Here is a 23,421-nt window from a genome sequence, read left to right as displayed (position 1 = left end):
TATGCTTGCTAAACAAGAATTATGTTTATTTAGCTAGTGAATCACCTAGAGGAGTAAATTTTCACTTTCATGATAGCAATCTGTCAGGCTTGCAAACACCCAGAAATAGGAATTAAAGATTATTTTAAATGCAGTTATAAAGGTCATAAAAAGTCTGATTTAGACTGAGGTACATTTACTCAAAACTGAGATTCATTGAGTGGTAGCAAACAAACAGTTCCTCAGACAAATGCACTTTTTTTCAGTATACATGTTACAGAAAAAAAAAATAAAGAAATGTGCATTAACTGGTGGTGTCCACCAAGCTGCATATTAATATTCTCTTACACCAAACAGTTTGAAACAAGGGAAATGTCATTCCATTATAATTTCATGTTACAATTCATTTGGCTAAACTGCAGCTTAAAGTTGCTTTGCCATATTAAAAGATTACTACAATAATTTTCACATGAACATTTAGACTTGAGTTTTACTCCAGGACTAAATATGGCATGATTTGCTTTTAATCTGTTGAATAGCTAAAAACTGACAATTAAAAAAACTACAACAAAGAAAAAATTAAGTTGAAGCAATGTGAATCTCACGTCATTGAACCACTTCTAATGGTTAAATGTTAGTATTTAACAAATTCAAAGAGTTAATGAATCCTTGCATTCGTTCGGTCTCCTGTGCCTTAGCTAGGATGCATAAATACAAAAGACAGCAGATACTGGTAAAAGCTTCAGGACAGAAAGTGCTTGACGAAGGTACAGTTCTCAAGTGTGTTTGGTGAGAGAGTATAAGGGCAGATGCACTGATGAGAACCATTACAAGAAGAGTCAATTTCGTGTTAAAGTGTTCAAAGATGTCACCTTAAGCAGAAAAAAGCTTTAATAACGTCTTCTTAGACATATTAGGCATTTCCAGAGTCTACATCATTAGTGTTGTATTCTAGCAGGACATCTCCATATAGTTATTGTTTGTTTCTATTTCTCTCCTGAAAAAAAAAACAAAAACAAAAAAGGACAATCATGTTAATACACACAGATCAATATTAACTCCTTTTCTTTCATTACAGCATTTTCATTGCTTTCAATTTAGCTAAATCAGGCAACATGCTTCCAAGGAAAAAGCTTCAGTTATTTCCAGGAATATGAAATTATACAATTTAAGTCAACTTCTTGAAGGAAAACACAGAAGTATATGTCACACTAAAAGGCAAACATGTTCCAAAAAACTGCTATCATAAAAAAGGACTCATGTCAGTTTCAATTAACTTACAGTATCTCCGTCAAAGCCCCATATAATAAAAAGTGCTTAAGATCAAAAGGTAAAGAACTAGTTGGCCCAACACCTCATTCTCCATACAAATGCTCAAGTGGAAAAAAAAAAATAATAATTAAGGAGGCCATGCATAATTTTTTTAGAAATTACTTTCAATAACAAAATGAAAAGTCAGTGAAATAGGAACGGCTACAAAGAAACCTCACTTCAATGTGAGCCTGAGCCACAGTGAGGACTATATTAACTAGACAGACCTCACAGCACTATGAGATGCCACATTTGGCATTTAGGGCTAAAATACTAATGGCACTGTAACTATCAGATACTAACAAATCTGTATTCTGTAGTACAGGTTTATTTATTACAGGTACATTTATTGAAATGACACTTTGAGTGCTTTATCATCATCCTCCATTTTCTTTACTTAGTTCAAGATAAACATACACTTCAGCATTATGACTACCTCCAGGAAAAAAAAAAAAAACTGATCAGCAAACTATATATTGTTGCCTTCATAATACATCTTCTAGCCTCTAAAAAGACACCAGTCAATATAAAAAACTAAGACCTTCTCTTTAAATAGCATTTTCCATAACACCTTTCTTTATATGTACTACTGAGCACATTAAGGAAATATACAAATACCTTCACGGAAGAGAGGTAGGTTCCCATTCCCATTAAAAGAGAATAAAAAGTATAAAATACCTCTCCATATTTTTATTATTATTGCATATTATAAATGGAACAATAACATAGCAGAGAAAATAAAATAACCCAGGAGGCATTTGAACAGCGATTTGAAAACCACACTGAAGCTTTATTATGCTAGAAACTATTTAAGAAAATTGCAAATGAGCACATGACCCCACATAGATTCTTCCAAAAAGATGGTCTATTGAAAGAAGAAGGTATATAACACTTATACTGCTTATTACTGGTGATCTAGTCCTTTCCAAGGCAAATCTCCAAGTTGCTTCAAGATGAAAACCAAAACAATAAAGTCAAGTCTTGGTCACAATGAGCAGCTCATGGTCCCAGCAGCTGTCTGTCTATGACTGGACATTAGCTAGAGCAGAATTTTAGTATATTTAAAGTGAAAGCAGTACTTGCACTATTCAGCTAGCAAATTATTTTTCCTAGTTCAAAAATATGTAACTAGTATTTCCATAGTAAGATACTGCTTTTTAAGATTGATAGTATCAGTCATTAATACAAGCTGATATCTTAACAATGCACTCTTGGCTGAAAACAGATGATGACTGGCCTCATGCCTCACTATGCATGTAAGGCATGCAAAAATAGCCTGCTCAGGCACATCCCAGATTATTCCTCTAATATTAGTAGACTTCAATAGCAAGAACTACACAAAGTGTTGAAAAACACTCCTGCAGTGGTTAGTAGGAACCTATGAAACTGCAATGTTCAAATATGTAACAATTTTAAATATAAGCTGCATAGAACTAAAATCATCAGTTCCTGTTCATTTGCAAGTATTACATACATAAGCGCTCACTGAGGCTGTCTAGAAAGACACTCTGCATTTCAAACTGCTGTACTATAAACAGACCAACACTATGCTTTGTGAAGCTACTAACTCAAAATGTATTTCAGCTCATAAAAACTCAAAGTAGAAAAGGAATGATATCCTGACTACCTTCTTCCACTTGATAAAATAAAGGAGGTGTTGCAGATTTTACATCCGCTTTGAATTCTACAGAGAAAAAAAGGCTTCAAAACATCAGCACATCTTTCCTGTAGTCTTAAAATTACATATTAGTAAATTTATATTTAAATACTTTAAGCAGATACACAAGCATGACATTTTTCAATGCACATGAACATTACATTCTTCAAATACTGGTATCAGTGACATTTGGCACTCTGTACTGCAAAACAGAGAGAAAGACGACTTGATTTACTCAAAACACAGGCGGTGCTATTCCACTCAAAACTAAACTTCTCCCCAGCTCGAAGTCAGATCACACTCTTGGACCACTGTCTTTTCCTATCTCAAAAAGTAGCTTTCCTAGGGGGTTTTAGGTGTTTTGTTTTTTGAGGATTTTTTTTGGTTGGTTGGTTGGTTTTTTGGGTTTTTTTGTGGTTATAGACAAACTATCAGAAGAATTTACCTCCAGAGGGTTTCCAGCAGCAGAATAGAAGTTTCCAGCATAATCACTTCTCTTTTACCCAATTATTTTAATTTGTTATATTCAGAGAAGCAAAACTTTTGTCACATTTCTTGCAATACCCTTGGATGAAAACTTTCCCCTGTACATTTAAGTTCCCTGCCAAAGGTCAACTCACCATGGTCAGATTACCCAGCTCTAGGGGGAGTTTATGAATAGGACATGGAAATTAAGTACCATTCAAATCAGGATGATATGGGAACATATTTTTTGGTTAAAGGTACTGTCAGCTGCAGACCATCTTCCAAGTACATTTCACACATGCAAATAACTTTCTGCACAAACCAAGTAAAGTGAATCTAAAAACTGCTTTGGCCTTAAAAATGTGCATCAATCTAGTACAAACAAAACTATGAAATTAGCTTGGTCTGAACTGCAAAGCTACCTTCCCAATTTTAGTTGTCTGAATTCAGAGCATTAATTGAATGAAGCCATGCTGAGAAGTAGCTGCAATACAATTTATCCTCTGATATAACGAAATCTCTGTGCTAACAAAATTTGAAAATTCAAAGCAACAAAAACATTTCCTGATCTGATTTGAGAGAAGCTACTGAGACACACACAACCCTGACTTTGGGATTTCTTTGCCACAAAGAAGGTAAATGAAAAAGCCTTGCTTTAAGTAGTCTACACGTAAATGCAAATGTAGCCTAACAAGAACAAGAAGCTACTACAGTCTTTGGCTGTATTTTTTTCCCAAGGTCTCACAAACTGAAGCTCAAGGTCAGGAAAGGCATATCTAAAAGAATGACTTTGGCTGATTTTTACAGTAGTTGCAAGTGCAAGCATTTCAAGGCGTCTGTTTGGAAGCTATCCAGGGTTGCAAACTTACACAGGCCAATTGCAGAGTTCCTACACATCCTCCAGCACTATCAGCTATAATTGAAAAAAAAAAAAAAAAGTAGAATTTTGCCAAACCTCTGCCTCTTACTGCAATGTTTAAAGTGTTCATGCCCGGAGCTGTCTACTCTGCCCTTCTCCCAAGAGGGAGCATTCTAACAACAGCTTTAGAAGCTGCTTTACTGCAAACTGTGATTTAATCTTCAACTTAGAAGCCCTGCTCATCTGCAATGTAAGTTAACATGTCAGACTGCATTCTGTGAAGCGAGGCACAGGCACTCATCTGTTCTGCCAACTGTGCTGCGTGGGCAGAAACACCTGGCAGAGGCAGAGCAGGCAGCTGTAGAGGTGGTGAAAAGAAGCCACAGCAAAGCTCATGAAATCTCATTTACTAATGGCATCAGGCATAATCTGCAATTTATTTTGCTCCCGTGTACCATTAAAGCTAGGACAGCATAAGCATTGACCTTAGTGCTTGAGAACCACAATGAAAAACAGATTACTAGAAAAGTGAAAAATTCCAGAAATTGTTTCCTCCGCTTATATCACTGGCTGTTAACATAAACTGGATTACTGAAACTTTAAAGTTGTGTAAAATGTTGGTCCTTTTTAACTTCTCACTCTTGAACTCGAAATTAAGAGGGCACATCTCAACACAGAAACTACCTCAGAAACAGATAAATATATTTAAATACATTTCTCTGAGAAGCACTTCTGGGAAGAAGGGAGAGAATGAATCTATGAGAAGGTTCTCTAGAAGTCTTAAAGGAACCTACAAATTTTTCCTGTGCAGATGCCATTCCCTCCCTAAACACTAATTTTCTTCTATTCCTTGACCCAACATGAAAACCACAAGGCACAAATTAAAAATCAAAGTTAACACACAAAGTCAAATAAGGTTTTACAACTTCAGAGTAGCTCCTTCTCCCAGTAAGCTTTGAGAATTAATACTCATCTGAGACCCTATTGCTGCAGATCAGTTGAACTACAGATAATATATAAAGGTTCTCAAGTACATAAATATAAGGAAACTCTGCAAAAGCCAGAAGACTAGACTTCTAATTTATTTATTCTTCCTACTAGTTTTGATGGCATTTTACTTAGTCATTGAAATGTACTTGTAAGCATATTTTCCTATTATAGGAAAAAAATGTGAAAAAATTACTGTAAAATGGTAAATAAATTTAAATTTTATCAAACTCATGCACTGTTAGTAGAACATGAACAGACCATATTTTATGATGGTAATGATACAGGCAGTAAGAAGTTAATCCCCATCTGAAATGGCAGAGGTGGAAAAAGAAACCGAACTACTTGAAGACACTGTATGATAACACACAAGAAGGAAAAGCTCTGCAGAAACCAAGCTTTGAACTCCATGAGCCAGAAAAGCCCTGCCAGTCTTGTCTTCCCAGGAAGGTATTTCAGTGACAGATCAGCCAGTTCTAACTACAAGTAGCAAATGCTTTGCTTCAGCGCTGTATATCATTATACACTGAAATTATCTACAAGACAGCCATTTCAGCAAGATGATTAAAAGAAAAAAACAAGCCTCCAGATCCTCACTATTATTTGTTAACAATGCTCAGAGTACAACATTGGCTTTTGAAGACTGACAAGTGACAGCTTCTTACCAAATCTATAGGAATTGCATTTAGTGATGAGACCTCTGTCCCAGCAAGAGAAGCAGAAAGATGACTCTGACACCTGGGTTAGCTGTTCTCAGATGCCCATGGGCAACAATAACACACTTAATTGCTCTGCCAAGGAATTTATGGTAGCCTTGGAAGGGAAATAACATTCACTGCAGGGCTTACTAAATGCACTGTGGAAGAATTTCTCAGGCAGTTTTTCTTTAAGCCTTACCACTCAAACTCTTTGAACAGGGGTAACTCAAATTCAAATCTACAATGAGGTAAAATGAACTTACTTTGTCTTGGTTTCCTATTTATATGAAAATGCAGTGAACATGGAAGTTTTCATTTACTTTTTTCAACTATGATCTGTATGGTACAGAACAAAACAACAATCATTCATCAATATTAACTACACTACCAAACCTCTGAGAAATTCACAAAGAACTGGGCTTGAAAAACCTATAATCCGCTAAATTTTGTAATGTTTCATTTCATCTAGATGAATATGAACTTTTAAGCAAATCGGTTTTGATATAAAACAAAAAAATCCTAGTTCAACCGAATCTACAGGAACAGCTTCAATAGACATGCAAGATCTGTATGTTTTAAAGTCCCATTTTTTTCCAGGAAACCAATTCCAGGAATTTCCACTGAGTTTCTGCTAGCTAGCCTATCTGCAGTATGAATCAATGAAGCAAGGCTGTGAAGAGTCAGATGGGTTCCTTGTAATATGCAGGCATATTTCTTCCCTGCAAACTGCAGGAAAAGCATTACTGTTCTAGACAATTTGTCGTTAATAGAGCACAGAAATCTGAGGAGATGTAGCAGGAAGCAGAAGGCTGCCTCATGAATTTTTAGAGCTATCTGTGTATACTTAAGATGCTGCTTCTGCTCTGGAAAAAGAGATATAGAACTTCTCCTTTGCTTTAAAAATCACAACTTAAAAGACATAGCATTTAGAAAAGGTACATTTGTCACAGACCCAGCTCAATTCAAGTTTGAAGTCTTGTCTTAGGTAGCTGCCTTGATATTAAGGAACAGAAAGTATTAGATTCCAAAAAAGTGACTGGTCTCTTAGGCTTTGAAGTAAACCATTTGGTTGATATTCCTAGCTTTTCCAATAGGGGTCCCTATTTTACAGGAGAAATTGGTCATTCCACTCCCAAAGTAAGAGAAGTTGAATTCACTCTGTAAAAAGGACCTTGTAGGCTTGATTTTCAGGTAGGGATTTCAAGCAAACACATGACAGGATCTGTACAAGTGTTGCTATGAATTAAGACTGCCTGTGAGTTTAATTACCTTCTACCTCTTTTGTTCAACAGTCCAACACTGCACTCTCTCTCATCATCATTAGAGAAATGCAGGCAACATCACTGCTCAAACTCTTACATATCTCACTTTTTACTCTTACTTCTCTCACTCTGTAAGAGACCACAGTATAACATCTATCCCCAACCTCTAATGGATTCTAAACTATACGTTGGAACAGAAACAATTTACTCTATCAAATGCAGACAAAACAGGCACATTTGAAATCCCTGTGTCTGTATCGTAAGTACATGAAGATAATTTTTAAGTTTTTCCAAAAGACTAAAGATGGCAAAGCAAATGAAGACACGGCAAATAAGCACACCATCATGGACAGGAAATTCTGGAGCAGTATGGTCAAAATTATTCTAGCTCCAAATAGTCTTCTCCCATGACCAGGGGTACATATTCATCTCACAACTATCAAGGGAGGGAAAAAAAAGTGTTTCCTGTTTCTACTTTCTCACTTCCAATTATGAAGATGATACTATTGATAAATATGAAGTTCAAGGAAATTGAAAAATAATGTCCCTTGAAACTTCATCAAAAGCATACAGGAAATGAACATGTTTCTCAGAAGATATTAATTACATAACCCTGCTTTAAATAGTTTAATGATTATGTAATAAACCTCTTTCAGATGTAAATACACAAACTTTTAGAAGTTGTTCAGTACAAGTATCATTTACTGCATTAAAAATTTTTGTCAATCATCTCTTTTCCTTAACTGAAAATCTGTCAATGCATCTATATCTGACTTTGACATTATAATATAATAATTGATGGTTGGGGGTTAAGAGGAAGAAGAATCAGCTACAGTTCACTCTTAATGGACAATTTCTCCCTTCAAGATATTTTTAAGAAATATCAAATCAATCACAATGTCAGCAATGTCCTAGAAAGGAAAGGAGTTACACTACATAACAGTGCAGCCTGATATTGACCCAATTATCTGAGAAACAAAAGTTACATTGGTATCAGAATGAAGGGGGGAAAAATTACTCCTTTTGAGAGTCAACAAGTTCTAGGTATGTCAGCATTCCTATTACAAAATATGCAATACAATAGAAGAAAGCTAAAATTTTAAATGCTTATTCATCTGCCATTTAAAGGCTTCCTGAAAAGTAAAAAAATTCCAAATGCAAATTAGATAAACACAAATATATACTAAATTCTTCTATCTCACTTCATTAATAAAAATCAATTACTTTTCTGGATTATCACACTAAGAAAACTATCTAAAGCACTCTACAATTACACAAAACCATTACCTTTTTTCCCCCCACTGCATGCTACAAAACTAGATTTCTCCATCAAAAAGCACCAACAGGTAACAACAGGTAATAAGCCACCATCTGAGGGCAAGGAAGTCATAATCTTCCAACAATTGCATTTTTAAATGCAGAGCCACATTTTATTTTCACCCATATACTTACTGAAGATCAGATGTAAAGCTACTACTACAGATGTTTTTCTTTATTTTCAATACCTTTTATTTTCTAAAATGTAATTATGTCATCTTAAAAGGCACATTTTCAGATTTCTGTTTCATTCATTTAAATATTACAGCTTTCTGCTGAAAGACAATCAAACATCTTTTAAAAAAATATGCATACAAGTTGCACATTTACACCATAAAGCAGCAGTTAACTAAGGACAAATGGAATTCCAGACCATTTCAATGTATGTCTGACAGAACTCATGAAAAGCATCGCTCATTTCTCTGATCCTTTGGTAAAAGATCACATTTTAAACCTTTAAAGATCACTATTTTAAACCTCGTATGTTTAAAATAGGAGTCTGGAACCTGAGCTGTTAAGAGAAAGGGAATGATTACTGCACAGGCCCAGCTGTAGATACCTTATCCACAGCAGGGTTACATCAAACAGTGGTAGACACTACAGTTCTAATAGTTATGCTTAAAGAGACTAATAGTTATGCTTAAAATTACATTTATCAAATGGCAAAGTTACTGAATTTTCATGTATATCAGATTCTACTCCTTGTACTTTCAGAAGTACACTGCCATATTTTAACAAAACATATTGCTAGAACATATTGGAAATGAATTATTGATCCCCCTGAGTTGTTAAGATTAAACTTTTACAACCAATTATTTTAAGATAAATTAAAGAGTTATGAAGTAAATTAAATCCCTAAATCATTTGCTGTTTATGATATTTATATTGCTGGCCGTATGAAAGTTTGTAACCACCAATGCAATAACAAAATATTAACTGAATTTCAAGGAACATGGAAGGGACTAGTGCTGCCTGATGCATTTAATATTTTATTAACAGCTATAAGCATATTTTTCATGACCAAAACACTGGAAACAAAGTGATTGCCACAGCCACCTAAGAAAATAAACAGGAACTTAATTTACATAGTTCTACAGGCAGTAGAAAGTGCACATATTTAAATATAGCTCCATGAAAACTTCGCTGGCATTAGGTAATAAAGAGTTATTCAATTAATCATAAACCAAAGCTTACAACACTAATTGGTGCATTTACAAACATGAATCATAAGAGTTAATAATGGTATGTTTACAACTTAAAGACAGACTGCTTGTACACTGTGTGATAAAAGAAAAAACACAGATTTAAAAATCAACATTCAATCATAAGAGAATGCTAAAGAAACTCTCAGTAGATGTCATTAGTTTAATGTGAACTTATATTTTAAGTCTATATTAATTTGCTGAAAGCACACCTCAAATCCATCTACAAAGAGAAAACCTCACTACTAACCTATACAGTTCTACAGCAATTTTTGATAATTGGTTATAAAACAAATTTGTACAATGCTGTAAAAGAGCCAATGGCTACTATTGCAAGTATCTTTACAAGTATGTTTTCTCTCAACAGTGTTGGGAAAGGTAACTATTCACAAAGAAACAAAGAGGTCAGTCTTGAGTCATACAGATACTGTAGGTTTCTCTGAAAATATTATTCAAATACCCATCATCACAGTTATGTAGTTCAAGACCTACTAAATGCTGAATTCAGTACTTTGAATTTTAAGTTTAGCACATATAGAAACACTTCCACTAATCTACAATCCTCCTCTTCATTACATTTTGTGGCTTTTGCCTACTACTGAGGGAACAAAGCCACAAATAAAACAATATTCCTGAGTTGCTAGGGTATGTCTGAATTATGATTTGTTTTAAGTGATTTTTTTTTCAAAAAAGGAGGTATTTTTGAAGCAAACCAGTTATTTGGGAAATATCTCAAAAATTTGAAAATTTAGAAAATACTGAAGTGTGAAGGCTACAGAGGTACACTATAATCTTAGTTCTCCTGAAACATTACAAAATTACAACAAATCACAGAATCAGAATGTCTGGAAAGGGCCCATGAGGATCACTGAAGTCCAGCTCCTGGTTCTGTGTCCAAGAACAGAACCTGAGAGTATTGAAGAGCAATACCTGAGAGTATTGATCAAACACTTCTTGAACTCTGTCAGGCTCGGAGCTGTGACCACTTCCCTGGGGAGCCTGTGCCAGGGTTCAACCACCCTCTTTTCTTGTATCTGATCTACACTTCTCCTGAGACAGCTTCAGGCCATTCCCTCAAAACCTGTCACTGGTCAATGAGTGACTAAATCAGTGCTTGCCTTTCCACTTTCCCTCATGAGACCACAATAAGGTCTCCCCCTCAGTCTCCTCCGGGCTAAAGAAACCAAGTGTCCACTGGTTCTTATCACATAGCCTCCCCTCCAGACCCCTCACCATCTTTGTGGCCCTTCTGGATGCTCTCTAACAGCTTTATGTCTTTCCTATATTGCACACAGGACTCTAGGTGAAGCTTCACTAGTACAGGGTAGAGTGGGACAATCACCTCCCTTGACTGGCTGGTGGTTCTGCACCTGATGAAGTGGTACCAAAGCCTAAAAATGTCAAAGTCATTCCCTTACATTTAATATTAGTTAAGAAAGCAGTCCATCACCCCATCATCGAGATACCATGAAAGTTAATGATACTCATTTAGGGCACAATCCACTTTCTTTTTAGGAAAAAAATCCAAAAGGCATTACATACCCAATTGGGATATTCATCTAGCCTCCCAGCAACAAAACTTTCAACATAACTTATTGCAGAGTCATGCAATAGAACTACAAAACTGGTTTGGGGTATGACTGACACTGTTCTACAGGAGATGCAACACACATGTTGAAGGATTAGGAATGTGTAACAGGGGTGAAACCACCACAGTACTAGAAATCTAAGAGAAGTAAACATTTCACCTGCTTCACAGCTTCTTCATGTGCCAGCTTCAAATGAACAAATTCTCCAATTCATATGTCTCAAAGCCCTTAGCATAAACCCTAAACTTTTGGCGGTTTTTATTCAGTGAGTAGTGTGACATGATCAACAGAGATCATTAGCAATAAACCATACTGATGGCAACTCCCACTTTGGAATACTTGCATATCATCTAACTGGTAAAAACAGCTCCTGAAATGTTTTTAACCAGGAGACAAATCATACATTTACAATTACTGGCAAGTCTGGAAAGCAAGTAAATACAAGAAAAGTAAATATTGTAGCCGATGGTGAGCACAAGTGTTATGATTAGGGAGGGTACATAAGACAAAGTAAACAAGTACTATAAAACTGCTTGAATTAAATGCTTTTCCCTTGTCTGGTTTCCTGAAATGCCTCCAAAACTAAAAACTTCTCTACAGAGCTATCACATTTACTCTCCCTTGCAGAAATGAACTACAAATTACTTTTTTTTAGGAAAAGCACTATGAGAAAGGTCAAAAAATTATTTCGACACTATTCAAGTCATCACTGTATCTATCACTTCTGTTTTTCACAGTTACACAAAAGAGAAATTGAATCAAGGAGAAAACCTGCTTTGAACACTAATCACGCAGTTAACATTTCATTAAAGCAGAATTTGAATTGAAATGCTATGTTAAATAAAGTATGCTTCTTCTCTAATTTCTGGTCCTTTTTGTGACATCCAGAAACTGTAAAAATCTAAGCAAGAAGAATTAAGTTATGGATAATGGACTCAATTCAGTTTTCATTTGCATTGAAGAAGTAGAACATGTCCATGTCTGCTTATTCAGGCCTACCTTTGTATTGTGATTGAACAAATGGCTGAACTAATAAACAAATTACAGGAACTTAAATTTTTTCATTAAGAGCCAGTTGTATCAAGTAGACACTTTGAGTAAGAAATACCACTTTCTGATTTAACACTTGCAGACAGAAATTCCAGATGAGTGAAAAACGAGGCTTCTGAAAACAGAAAAAAAGAGAGCTATTGTAACAACACTGATTTCTTACCCTACGCATGGCTTCCTCCTCCTCTTGACGCTTCTCATAATGTGCAAAGTCATCAAAGATTGAGGTGGTATGCTTGAAAGTAGCAATTATTTTAAGCACTTGCTTGGCTTTTTCTAGGGGTACCTCTTGAGTGTCCCTCGAATTGGTAACTGGTTTGTTGTCATTGTTTTCCAAGCGAATATGTCGCAGTTGGTTATTGGGAACGTCTTTGACAAAGATCCATTTGACATCAAACTTCCCCTTCCACTTATCCTGAGACCAGACACCAGCATACGCATTGTAGTCCACAACAGACTTCATCTCAGCCACTCCGCAAAAGTGTCCACTGCCATTCACACTGAAGAGTAAATAGAGTGGGCCTTTTCCATTCAGGGACCGGTAAGCAGCATCCAAGCGCTTATTCCCATGCTCAGTACTACACCAGATAGAGTACTTAATGGAGCGATGAATATCGTCCTCTGAATAACTTTTGATTATAAACACACGTCCATTCTTCAGATTCCAATCGAAGTCTTTGGGATTGTAGTTGTTTATGGCCTTTAGTTTCTCCAGCACTGGGTGCACTTCCACACCAGAAGGTGAGGAGCTGACAGATACAACACCTAAACCAAAGTTCTCACTACCAGCTCCATTGTTCTGGCTGAAGCCCACACCCCTATTACGAGGAGCTACCCAGCGGTTTTGCAGCTGTTGCTGCTGCAACTGGTGAGGCTGGGCCTGCTGCTGAGGTCCTTGTTGCTGTTGCGGCTGCTGTGGCTGAGGCTGCTGTTGAGGCAGTTGGCTTTGCACCAGTGGTGGTGGTTGAATTAATGGCTGAGGCTGCTGGATTATAGTCTGAGGAGGCAGTACTGGTTGAGCTGGGGGTGCTTTTACCACAGACCCTTTGTCATCCCAAGTTCCAATATTCATGTTGTGTTTTATGGGTGGTGGCGGTACAGCAGGGCCCCCAATGCCCACATTACCTTTAGGCTTGAGTTTCGGCTGAGGTTTAGCAGGTTTCCTTGCAATTGCAGCCCATGAGGTTGGTTTAGGTGCTGAACTGCTAACTGGGGGCACGCTGTTAGCTGCAATACTTGTCATACCTGTACTGCTCAGAGCTGAACCTACAGTTTTTGTTACAGCAGCCGTCATATCTCCACCAATTTTCAGTCCAGTCATGCCTTGCTCAATGCTGCTAATCCCAGGCACCTTGCTCAGAGTATCACTGCCAAATCCAGCCTGTCCATCTGCTATGGCTCTCCCAAGAGAACTAGGTGGATAGCCATAGCTGCTGCTGTAAGCAGAACTTTGCGTTGATTGTCCCTGAGATCCACTCGTCCCCCATGTAGAGAAGTCTGCATTCCCAGGAAAAAAATTAAATCCATGCTGCCCAAGAAATGGAGGGGTATTTCCTAATGCCCCAGGTTGACTAAATACACCATCAGGTATGTAATGGTGTTCACCATTGCTCATCTGTCCATAAGTTGTCAAATATGGCATTGGAGGGTCACCTGCAGTTGACCATGCTGCTTCACCTAAAGAGTATGGAAATCCAATGGATGGAGCATAATAGCTAGGCATATATGGGTCTGACATTGGTGGATAGCTGTTACTCTGCAAGAAAAAAAAAAAATTAAAAATCAGCAATACTGACAATTATGCTCAAGGGGAAAAATCCTGTAATACAGTCCAAAATATTTTTAAGAGTTATATGAATGTATTTGTAAATTCCACCATTCCTCATATCATAAAAGATGAGTGCAGTATCTGCCAGATATGGCCATTTCTTCAAGAGACCTTCTCAAAGCATTAAAGGGCCCTCTTTTGTTCTGGAACGTTATCCTCATTTTTTAGCTACTAAGCTAGGTTTAAAAATGCCTCCATGCCAACAGTACAAAGAAAATTAACTACTCTAAAACAAGTCATAACTGTACCTTTATAACTAAAGAAAAATAGCCGTAACTATGATTTAAAATTGTGGTATTCTTAGATTTTGTCACATTTCTCACTTCTAGTTGGAGACTCCAACAGAATATTAAGAGTGAAATGGATGCAAGGATGTCTGTTTGCTTCAGCAATAGCAACAAAAAAAAAAAAAAAAAAAAAGAGATAACATATCCATGCTATGGAGAACGGGCATTAAATCAGTACTACCCCAGACAGACTCCTGGGAAATCACACAATTTATTTCTTGAGACATTTGAAGGACTACCCCCATATGATTTCTGCTGTTTTTTTGTAGAAAAAATTGCACATATCATCCTCTAGCTGATACTTCCTTAATGCTGAGTTATTGGGGAAAAAAAGTGAAGGCAAGCAAAAATTCTTAGTCTTTTAATAACTTGCACTCTCTCTCTCAAGAGCATGCCAGTTTACAAACTTAACATATCCCATATTAACTTTCAACTACAGAGGCAATTCACAGCTCTGGAAGTCAAGCCATTAGCTTCTTGGCAGAAGAGCTGTACCAAGCTGTAGTAATACCAAGCTTCCATCTATTATGCCATCAGCTGTGAGCTACTTCTACCACCTTTAAAGGAAACCATATCCAAGCAGTTAATATATTCTCAGAGCCAATAAAACTGTTGTTTTGGACTGAATCCAAAACTATGATTTTGTTTTAAATGTAAGGGTTTGGGGTTTGCTTTTTAGCAGTTTCTTGTAACTGCATCTTTCTGAAGCTAGAACAGAAGAACAAGAGAAGGACATGAAAGTATGCTTTTTAACTGAAGCTTTTCCAGAATTTTTAATAATACTTCATCTGCTTAAGACGCATGATAAGATAAAATAGTATTTCTGTGTATATTCAGGTAAGTCAGTAATGGTAAGAAATATCCAAAAATTAAGTCTGGAAGTCAGCTAAATGTCAAAGTTAGCTTCAAGGTACTAATCAATGTTCACTTACCTGATTTGTCTGACTACTTAGATATGGCTCAAAATCATCATCATTTACTGCATCCTTTTGATGAATCGAACCGTTTTGTACTGAAACTAAAAATAAATCTGTATTAGAATAGTTCCTAGAAAATCTGTGCTGCACTTTCAATCTAGGTAACACTTCTAAATCACCTGTACATTGAAAAACATATTTTTAAGTACCATTCCAATTTAAACAAAATAACTCATTCTACTGACCATGAGGATCAAATCTCAGGAGAGGTCTGCAAAGATGGCAGCTAGAACAGTCTGTTCCTGACTATTCTTTCCTGAGATCCACAGACATGTGGATGAAGAACTACAGGCACACCTTATTTGCACAGGCAGTAAATCCAGCATTTCCAGAAGTACCAGACCGAGTGCAAATGTGCAGACAAACCCGATCTATAGACATATTCAATAGGTTCAGGGAAAGTTGCAACATACAGTTTTCTCCTGCCAGGAGGAAAGGCAGCTACCCACCAAGACAACCATGAAGGATACCACTATCCAAATATTTAATCCTGTATTTCTACATAACTGTACTGCATTAGTGACATCTCTGAAGCTCTGAGGTGACAAAGCAAGACAGAAATAAAAGCTTAAGTCCCAAAGGTTGATTACAAACCTTTCCCAACATATATGCCACTATATGCTGGAATCTCTTCCTACCTGCTCTTCTTAGTCTCCTATTAACCTTTCATTTCATCTAAGGCATTACACCTACCTGGGATTCTCCAGCTGCCCATATTACTTGAAGAGTCTCTCTACTATCCCTCAGGCTACTATTCAAACAAAGCCACACTGCACAAATTTCTGCTAAGTTCCACTGTTTCCCATGGTGCAAAGCAGAACAGGGGCTTAAACCAGCACTTTCAACCTGAAGATGAAGATCCGTTCTCAAAAATAAATTTACTGATTATCCAAATGCAACTTTTTTTTTTTTTTTTGGTCAAATATGTTCAGTGGGGGAAAAAAAAGTCTCAGGATGATCAGTAGGATGCACTGAAAAACCATGACTGCAGAAGTTACAACAAAACAGATTTTCTGAAACTTAAACTGAGTTAGGAGCCAATTTTATGGGTTCCCTCTTTTAACACAAGCTTCTGAAAAGCATATACAGCCATGTAATGAAATATTCAACTTTGCTGAAATTGGTGTTTAAGAGTCAGGGGTTTTTCTTGCTTCACTGGGGGAGGGGGGTTGCCACCCAAAATTCACATTGTAAACCAAGTGGTGCTTGAATTTTTTTCCACATTGACTTCAACATCCCTAGAACAAAACTGCATTCAGTGAAACTAGCTGGAAAAAAAATGACAAAGTAATAGATATAATCACAAGGAATAATAAAAATCCTGGAAAATTTTATTAACTTCAGAGAGAAGTAAAAAAAAAAGGTTAAAAATTCATAATTTAGCACAGAAGGTTTTTTCAAAGCAATTATCTGGGAAGAAAGTAATCTGTGTTTTGAATACCTTCTTGAAGCTTTAAAAGAACATCAGACACTTTGTAATAACTTAAGTTATTGCAAACTGGCACACTGCATTTCTATACTAGCAACAGTCAAATATAACCAGCAATGCTGAGCACAGTGCAGTTTACAAGTGGATAGAACAATATTCCTAATTAAACACCACATTTAAATTAAATATTAGATGTTGGGGGCTCTTTTACCCCATAAACAGAGTTTCAGTTCAGGCCATGGATCATCCTGAGTTTACACACAATGGTAACATATTAATGAGCTGGAATTCCTCTTTATATTTGGCTCAGTTACACACAGGATGAAGCCTCAAAACATTTTGTCTATGTCACATCCACTGCTCAGACTTAACCAAATAGAACAGACAGCACAACTCTCAAACACAATTCTATTATAATGAAAAACATGGGCAGCAGCATACAAGTTCCTTAAAAGTATGCAACCACAAGTAAAGGAATAAACAGATGTATATCAAGACTAGCATCCCATCAAAATTAATCTCCTTATACTGACAGCTAATCTTCATAAACCATCATCTGCTGAGCTTATTGTTCCACAGGTATCTAAAGGTCACTGAAGACAGAATTATTTTTGGTCTGACATTACAACTAACATAAAATATTCTTGTAAATGTATTTTCTTTCTTATTCATTCTGTACCGAGATATTAAGTAAGTGACACAAAATATTTCTACAGTGATGGTTTTGCTGGTGAAATATATATATTTCCCAGTGAAATAGCATCACTAGAAGCATGTTTCTTTAGCTCTTCATTCTAACTTTACAAAATGTGTTAACAGTGAAGAATAATAGCCCGCACAGACATTTAACAAGAGCCATTGAATGCCTCATTCCCAAAATCTCATGTTAAGTGTTCCAACTGAACCGGGCAGTGATGAAGAATACTAATTGAAACTAATCTACAGACATTAAAAATATCTGTATCAATATGATGCTAAAAATACCGTATGTTTCTGGAAACACTGTGAAAACATACAGTGTAATTAGATATTGGGAAGAAGCAACTCATCAAATAGAGCAATTTAAAGCTAATATTCTTTTAACTGCTACTATCCTTGAAATAACCACTTACAAAAAAATGATAGCCAAAGGTGCAAGAATAACTTTTTCATTAGAAGTCATCACACCTTAATGTGAAGAATAAACACTAAAAGAAACATGAAATATTTCATTCCTGTTTTAAATCTAATTATTACATTTAAGCCTCCTACAAAACAAAAAATTGTTACACACACAAGTGTAAAAATAAGTCAGCACCTTCTATGACAGATGTGATACACTGGCATAATAAACAAAAGGGGGGGAAAACCAAAATTGAGTTCCAGGAATGCCTTTTTTCTTCACATCCCTATAAGTCATAATTTGATGGATGTCAGTTAGGATGTTTTATGTCAACTGTACAGTAGATGACAACTAGAATAAGTAAAGTTTCATGACAGGATGATTTACTCATTCAAGTCTCTGAAATACCAACACAAATATCTGACACAACAGATAGACAGTACTGTTCTACACACCAGAACTTCAGTCCCACAAATTGTGGCCAAAGGAAACAGCACAGTATACCAGTTTATGATCAATTAGTTTAAAGCATCCAAAGTATTTTACTAGACAATAAAAATCAGCTACCTACCAATATCATTTGCAGGTCTAATATTTTTCATTTCAATATGAAATATGTATACACCCTTTTTACTGCTCACTCATTCTCTTACATGTTCTACCAGACATGTGGACAGCTTCTGCCATCCTCCTTAACATTACTACTCTTACTCACAGAACCAGTTTCAGATTGGTCTGTTAACTCAGTATCGCATCTTCTCTCAAAGCTCCTCTAAGCTGAAACCTATCAGGACAACTGAAAGACTATTGTCTGCTAACATGCAGTCAGTATGGACTGCTGACACTGACTGAATTCAACCACTTGAAAAAGCTTCTAGCCCAAAGCCAACAACTTGTGCTACATTGAAAATGTTAGCACAATCCCCTACACCTTTAATCTAATGCTAAATCATAACTTAGTTTCACTAAGCAGATATTACACCAAATAATTTAACAGAACAGAGATTAATTGTTCTGTTTCACTATTATTTTCACTTAGGTCGTAGTCTCACCAAGAGAATACATCATGAGTATTCGTTATTTAAAAGGATGCACTACATAAAAAAATCGAAATTCAGAAATGCAAAAATCTCTTTCTTACATAGCAAGCAGAGATGTGTTTTGATTCAAACATTCCACAGCAGTGACAAATTATAGAACACAAGAATATGCTAACAAAAATAAGCCAAAGTAAAGCTGACTAGTGCATTTTCACACACTGCAACATACCACCCAAATAGAAATGCTTAATACTTCCAGTCCAATTCATATATATAGAGTACAGTTCAAAAGCTACCTGTGTGAGTCTCTAACAGATGCACCTAATTAACCTCCCTTAAACTGAGAAATGATATTTTAAAGATTGTGAAGCCACGAACTACTTGCTACAACAAGTCTGACTTTTCTTCTCATTTAAGGGCAACATGGAAGGTTATAACCACAAACTATTTCAATAACATGAAACAGTTAATAAGTGCACTTTGAGCAAAAAAAAAAAAAAAAGAATATGAGAGAACAAGTATTCAAGAACGATCAAACGAACAATGTCTGAGGAGGTAAACACGTTCATTTTTCTCTGAAGGCAGAGAAATCAGAAAGAACAGGCCTCAATGAGATCTGGGAACCATGTGCCACCTCACAAGCAATACATGTAACAAGAAGCAGATAGTCTGCACGTAGACAGAATAATAGAATAAGTATGCTGTGGATAACATTAAATGACAGCTCACAGGGAACAATTAAATTAGTTCAGATAATGAACTAAGAGGGGCAAAGCTCAAAAAAAAGGTTCTTACCTGCATAAGCATAATAAGCATATTAACACACAGAGGTAGCTACATGCATGCTATTCTATAGCTCAGTTTGCTGAGTAGATAAGAATTAAATAGGCACAAAGTAGACTGTTTAGCCAGAAATAAATTCCAAATAGACTATTAGTGAGAAAACAAATTCCAGACAAAATACGCAAGATATAATCTGAAATGCTGTTTACAACTGACTTGCCAAGAATTTTAGATAAAAGAATATTAAGTAGTTAGTAGTTCCTTCCTTCTGTAGGAAATAAATCCCACTGAGTATGGTATTTAAAAACTAAGACCTTGACAGAAACATGAAAAAAATCAGAAAAGCAGAAGGCCTACAAACACAGACAAAAGATCAGTTACTGGTGCTAAAATGAAGCAAGACTACAAAAATTTTGAGAATAAGGAAGGTGATGTTTTCTGCTCACAGATATGAGTAACTAGTCACATGGCTGCTGTCTAGAAACTAAGGAAGCTGCTCAGAAGATTCTTCATGATGATTCTACTCACTACACACAAAGACCCAAGGTGTACTGTTAAGAAGAGATTATACAAGCATATCACAACAGCAGCTAAAAAGAAGTAACTATTTAACTGTCTGACTTCTGACATTAATCTTTTGGAAAATAACACACTGTAAACCTATATACTGCTGTGCCACAGTAAAAGTGCAGGGAAGTACTTTTGGCACACAATTTACTGTCATCCTGCTCTGAAATAGAAGACACCCTATAGTTACAACTTCTTGCTATGACTGTCAGACATTATCCTCTATAAAAGCAATATTACAGAATTTTACAGAAATACAAGGACAACTTACCTTTATTTCCCTGTCCTTTAGGTCTCTGTATATGGGAAAGGGGGGGAGGGGGGGGAAGCAAAACAAGGTCAGTTAGAATCCTCTGGCATCAACTTCACTGTAATTCTATTTATTTGCCAATTCTGCCCCTTTCAACTTAAAGATCACTTCAAAATATTACTAAACCATGCTATTATGAAAATGTTGTGATATTACTTAAAATAACATTATAAAATACTACAAAATCAAAACCTGATAGAAGTTAACTAAAAATATTGAAATCATCTAGGACTTAACAGCATGTGAACTTTAAATGGTGCTGAAAAGCTGAACAAGTGAATTTTAATTGCCCCAGGGCCTGACAAAACATCAGCAATAAACAAAAATAACACAGAATTAAAAAAAAGGTTAGTACCTAAAGATTACTACCAACACCCAAATTGCATTATGATATGTCATCTTTTGAATTGACTGAAAGGTACTGATCAGAGAATAGCATACAAATGCCTTCCTTTTTAGATATACAAAGGAATACAGAGTTGTATCATATGCTGAACTTCAAGTTGTGCATTCCTCACCTAGGCAATTATACAGTCTGTACAAAGCTTTCACACAAGGAAATAATTCCTTAAGGAGGACTTTTTTTTTTAGGATTAGTCATTACAAAACACTGTTAATCTGTCATGCACTAAGAATCAATGTAACATTACAAGTTACAGTATCCTTAATTCCTCTACAGCAAGACAAAATAACTTCGAAAAACAAATGCTATTCCATGAAAATCTAATTCACCTTCTCATATTACTTCCAACTAAGCAGAAGTGGATCTCCAGGCTCCATAATTCTCTTAACAATTTTTAGTCCTGAAGAACTCAGTATTCTGAGTTTTGAAAGTTTAGGAGGTAATCACCTCCAAGTTACTTTCATGAGAATTTGTCTCAGTTGCCATAAAACTGTTCAACAACCCTGCTTCATGTAAAGGTGCACTGGTTAGACACTGCCCTCTCCCAATACGGGAAAAATCTCTGTAACCTGAAAAATCCCAACCACCTCAACTTTTGGGATGACTCTAATCCAGACACAAAGGCATGCAAAAGCCAACAAGAGACACAGAACTAGAAAAAGTTGGGAAGAAGCAGCCTTCATGAAAGACAGAACAATGAAAAGCTAAGAGATCACTGAGCTAGAAATAAATGCTTAAAGGAAACTGGAGAGCATGCACAGAGACAAAAGAAACAGAACATTAAAGGCACAGAGAGAAAATAAAAGGAGGCAAGAGACTGCAGGGCTAAAACTTTTGGGGAGTGGCAGAAACCCACGGACGAAAGAGAGATCAAGACAGAATAGCTTCCAGCCAGAAAGAAAGATCAGCAGAGGCCTAGCAAAGGTAAAAAAATAACAAATTCTAAGCACCGTGGAGGACTAAGTTTAAAATAGTGCTACACAGCGCAAAGAGAAAAACTGAGAACTACTGGAAGAAGCGAAGGTCGAGGGAAAAGGAGAAGTCAGAGGCCCGAAGGGAGAAAGGTGGGCGAGGACAGCGAAAGGCAGGAAGATGCGGTAACGGGGAGCCTGGGGTGCGCAAGGAGAGGAGCCGACGCCAGGCGCCGCGGGGAGCCCGGCTCTACGGCGCTGCGGAGCGAAGACCCGGGGAGCCCGGGGGCCTGGCCGGGCAGGGCCGGCTCCCGAGGAGGTCACGCACAAAGGGGCCGCGGGCGGGGGCCGGGCCGGCGGCGCTCGGGGCTGAGCGCGGCGGCGGGCGCTGCGGGCGGGCGGGCAGGGAGGCGGAGCGGCTCCGGCGCGGCTCAGCGGTTATAAATAGGGGCGAACGGGCCGGGAAAGAGGCCCGCACCCCGGCTGCGATGGACAGCCGCTCCCCATGGCGGCGGGGAGGGAAGGACGGAGGGAAGGAAGGAGGGAAGGAAGCAGGAGGCCGCGAACCGCGCCGCCCCGGCGGCGAGGGAAGGTGCAGGTGGCCGCCCTGCCACCGCCCTCCCTCGCCGCGGGTAGCGACGGGGCCGGCAAGAGGGGAGAGCGGGCGGCCGCCCCCCGCCCCGCGGGCGGTACCTGGTCGACGCTGGTGGCTGACATTCTTCACGGGGAGCCGCGATCCCCTCGCTCCGCTCCGCCTGGGCCTCGAGTGATTCCGCACGCCGGGGCCGCTCGCTCGCCTCCGCCGCCTCCTCCCCACCGCCGCCGCCGCCTGATTGTCGTCGCCGCCGCCGCCTGGGCTCGCTGCCGCCGCCGATCGGGTTCCCGCTGAAAGGAGCCGGCCGGCCGGACGCAGCGCCGCTTCCCCCCCCTTGCTCTGGGCTCCGCTTCCCCACAATGGCGGACGAGGCTCCGGCTCCCACTTCCGCTCCGCGCCGCCCTGACCTTCCGCTCCCCCCGCCGCCGCCGTCGCCGCTGACCTTTCCCTTCCCGTCCCCGCCTCCTCCATGTCACGTGGGGCGCCGAGCCGCGCCGCGCGCGCGCGCCCTCCCGCCGCCCAGCGGCTCCCGCGGCGCGGGGGGGGCGGGGCCTGGGCGGGGGGCATGAGCGCGCGTGCGCGCGGCGGGCGGCGGCGGGCGGAAGGAGCCGCGGCTCGGGAATGGCCGGGAAGGGGCGGTGGGGGAGTGTGGAGCGATCTGCCCGCTCCGCCTGCTGGGGGCCTGCCGGGCAGGGCGCTGTGGCGAGGGCAATGGGAAGTGTGGAGCGATCTGCCCGCTCCGCCTGCTGCGGGCCTGCCGGGCAGGGCGCTGTGGCGAGGGCGGCGGGCGTCCGGCCGCGGGACGTGAGGCGG

At 38.5% G+C, this 23,421-nt stretch overlaps 1 protein-coding gene across 1 annotated transcript; it reads right to left on the bottom strand.

The window, feature by feature from the left end:
- Positions 1 to 23,090, bottom strand: YTHDF3 (YTH N6-methyladenosine RNA binding protein F3). The gene is made up of 5 exons (XM_030266263.4): positions 22,707 to 23,090; positions 20,661 to 20,685; positions 15,424 to 15,509; positions 12,540 to 14,132; positions 1 to 976 (listed from the first exon to the last, which is right to left on the bottom strand). The coding sequence occupies exons 1-5, from the start codon at positions 22,728 to 22,730 to the stop codon at positions 953 to 955; spliced, it is 1,752 nt and encodes a 583-aa protein (XP_030122123.1). The 5' UTR covers positions 22,731 to 23,090; the 3' UTR covers positions 1 to 952.
- Between the last annotated feature and the right edge of the window lie 331 nt (positions 23,091 to 23,421).

This window comes from Taeniopygia guttata, chromosome 2, assembly GCF_048771995.1.
Source record: "Taeniopygia guttata chromosome 2, bTaeGut7.mat, whole genome shotgun sequence".
In the NCBI taxonomy this organism is placed as follows: domain Eukaryota; kingdom Metazoa; phylum Chordata; class Aves; order Passeriformes; family Estrildidae; genus Taeniopygia; species Taeniopygia guttata.
Note: the sequence above shows the minus strand (reverse complement) of the source record. Positions and strands in the feature narration are given on the sequence as shown.

Excerpts from the sequence above, each read along its gene's own strand:
- YTHDF3 (XM_030266263.4), bottom strand. The coding sequence starts at position 22,730 with ATGTCAGCCACCAGCGTCGACCAG. Across the intron at positions 20,686-22,706 it reads CAGCCACCAGCGTCGACCAG|AGACCTAAAGGACAGGGAAA; the intron begins GTACCGCCCGCG and ends TCCCATATACAG. Across the intron at positions 14,133-15,423 it reads TAAGTAGTCAGACAAATCAG|AGTAACAGCTATCCACCAAT; the intron begins GTAAGTGAACAT and ends TTTTTCTTGCAG.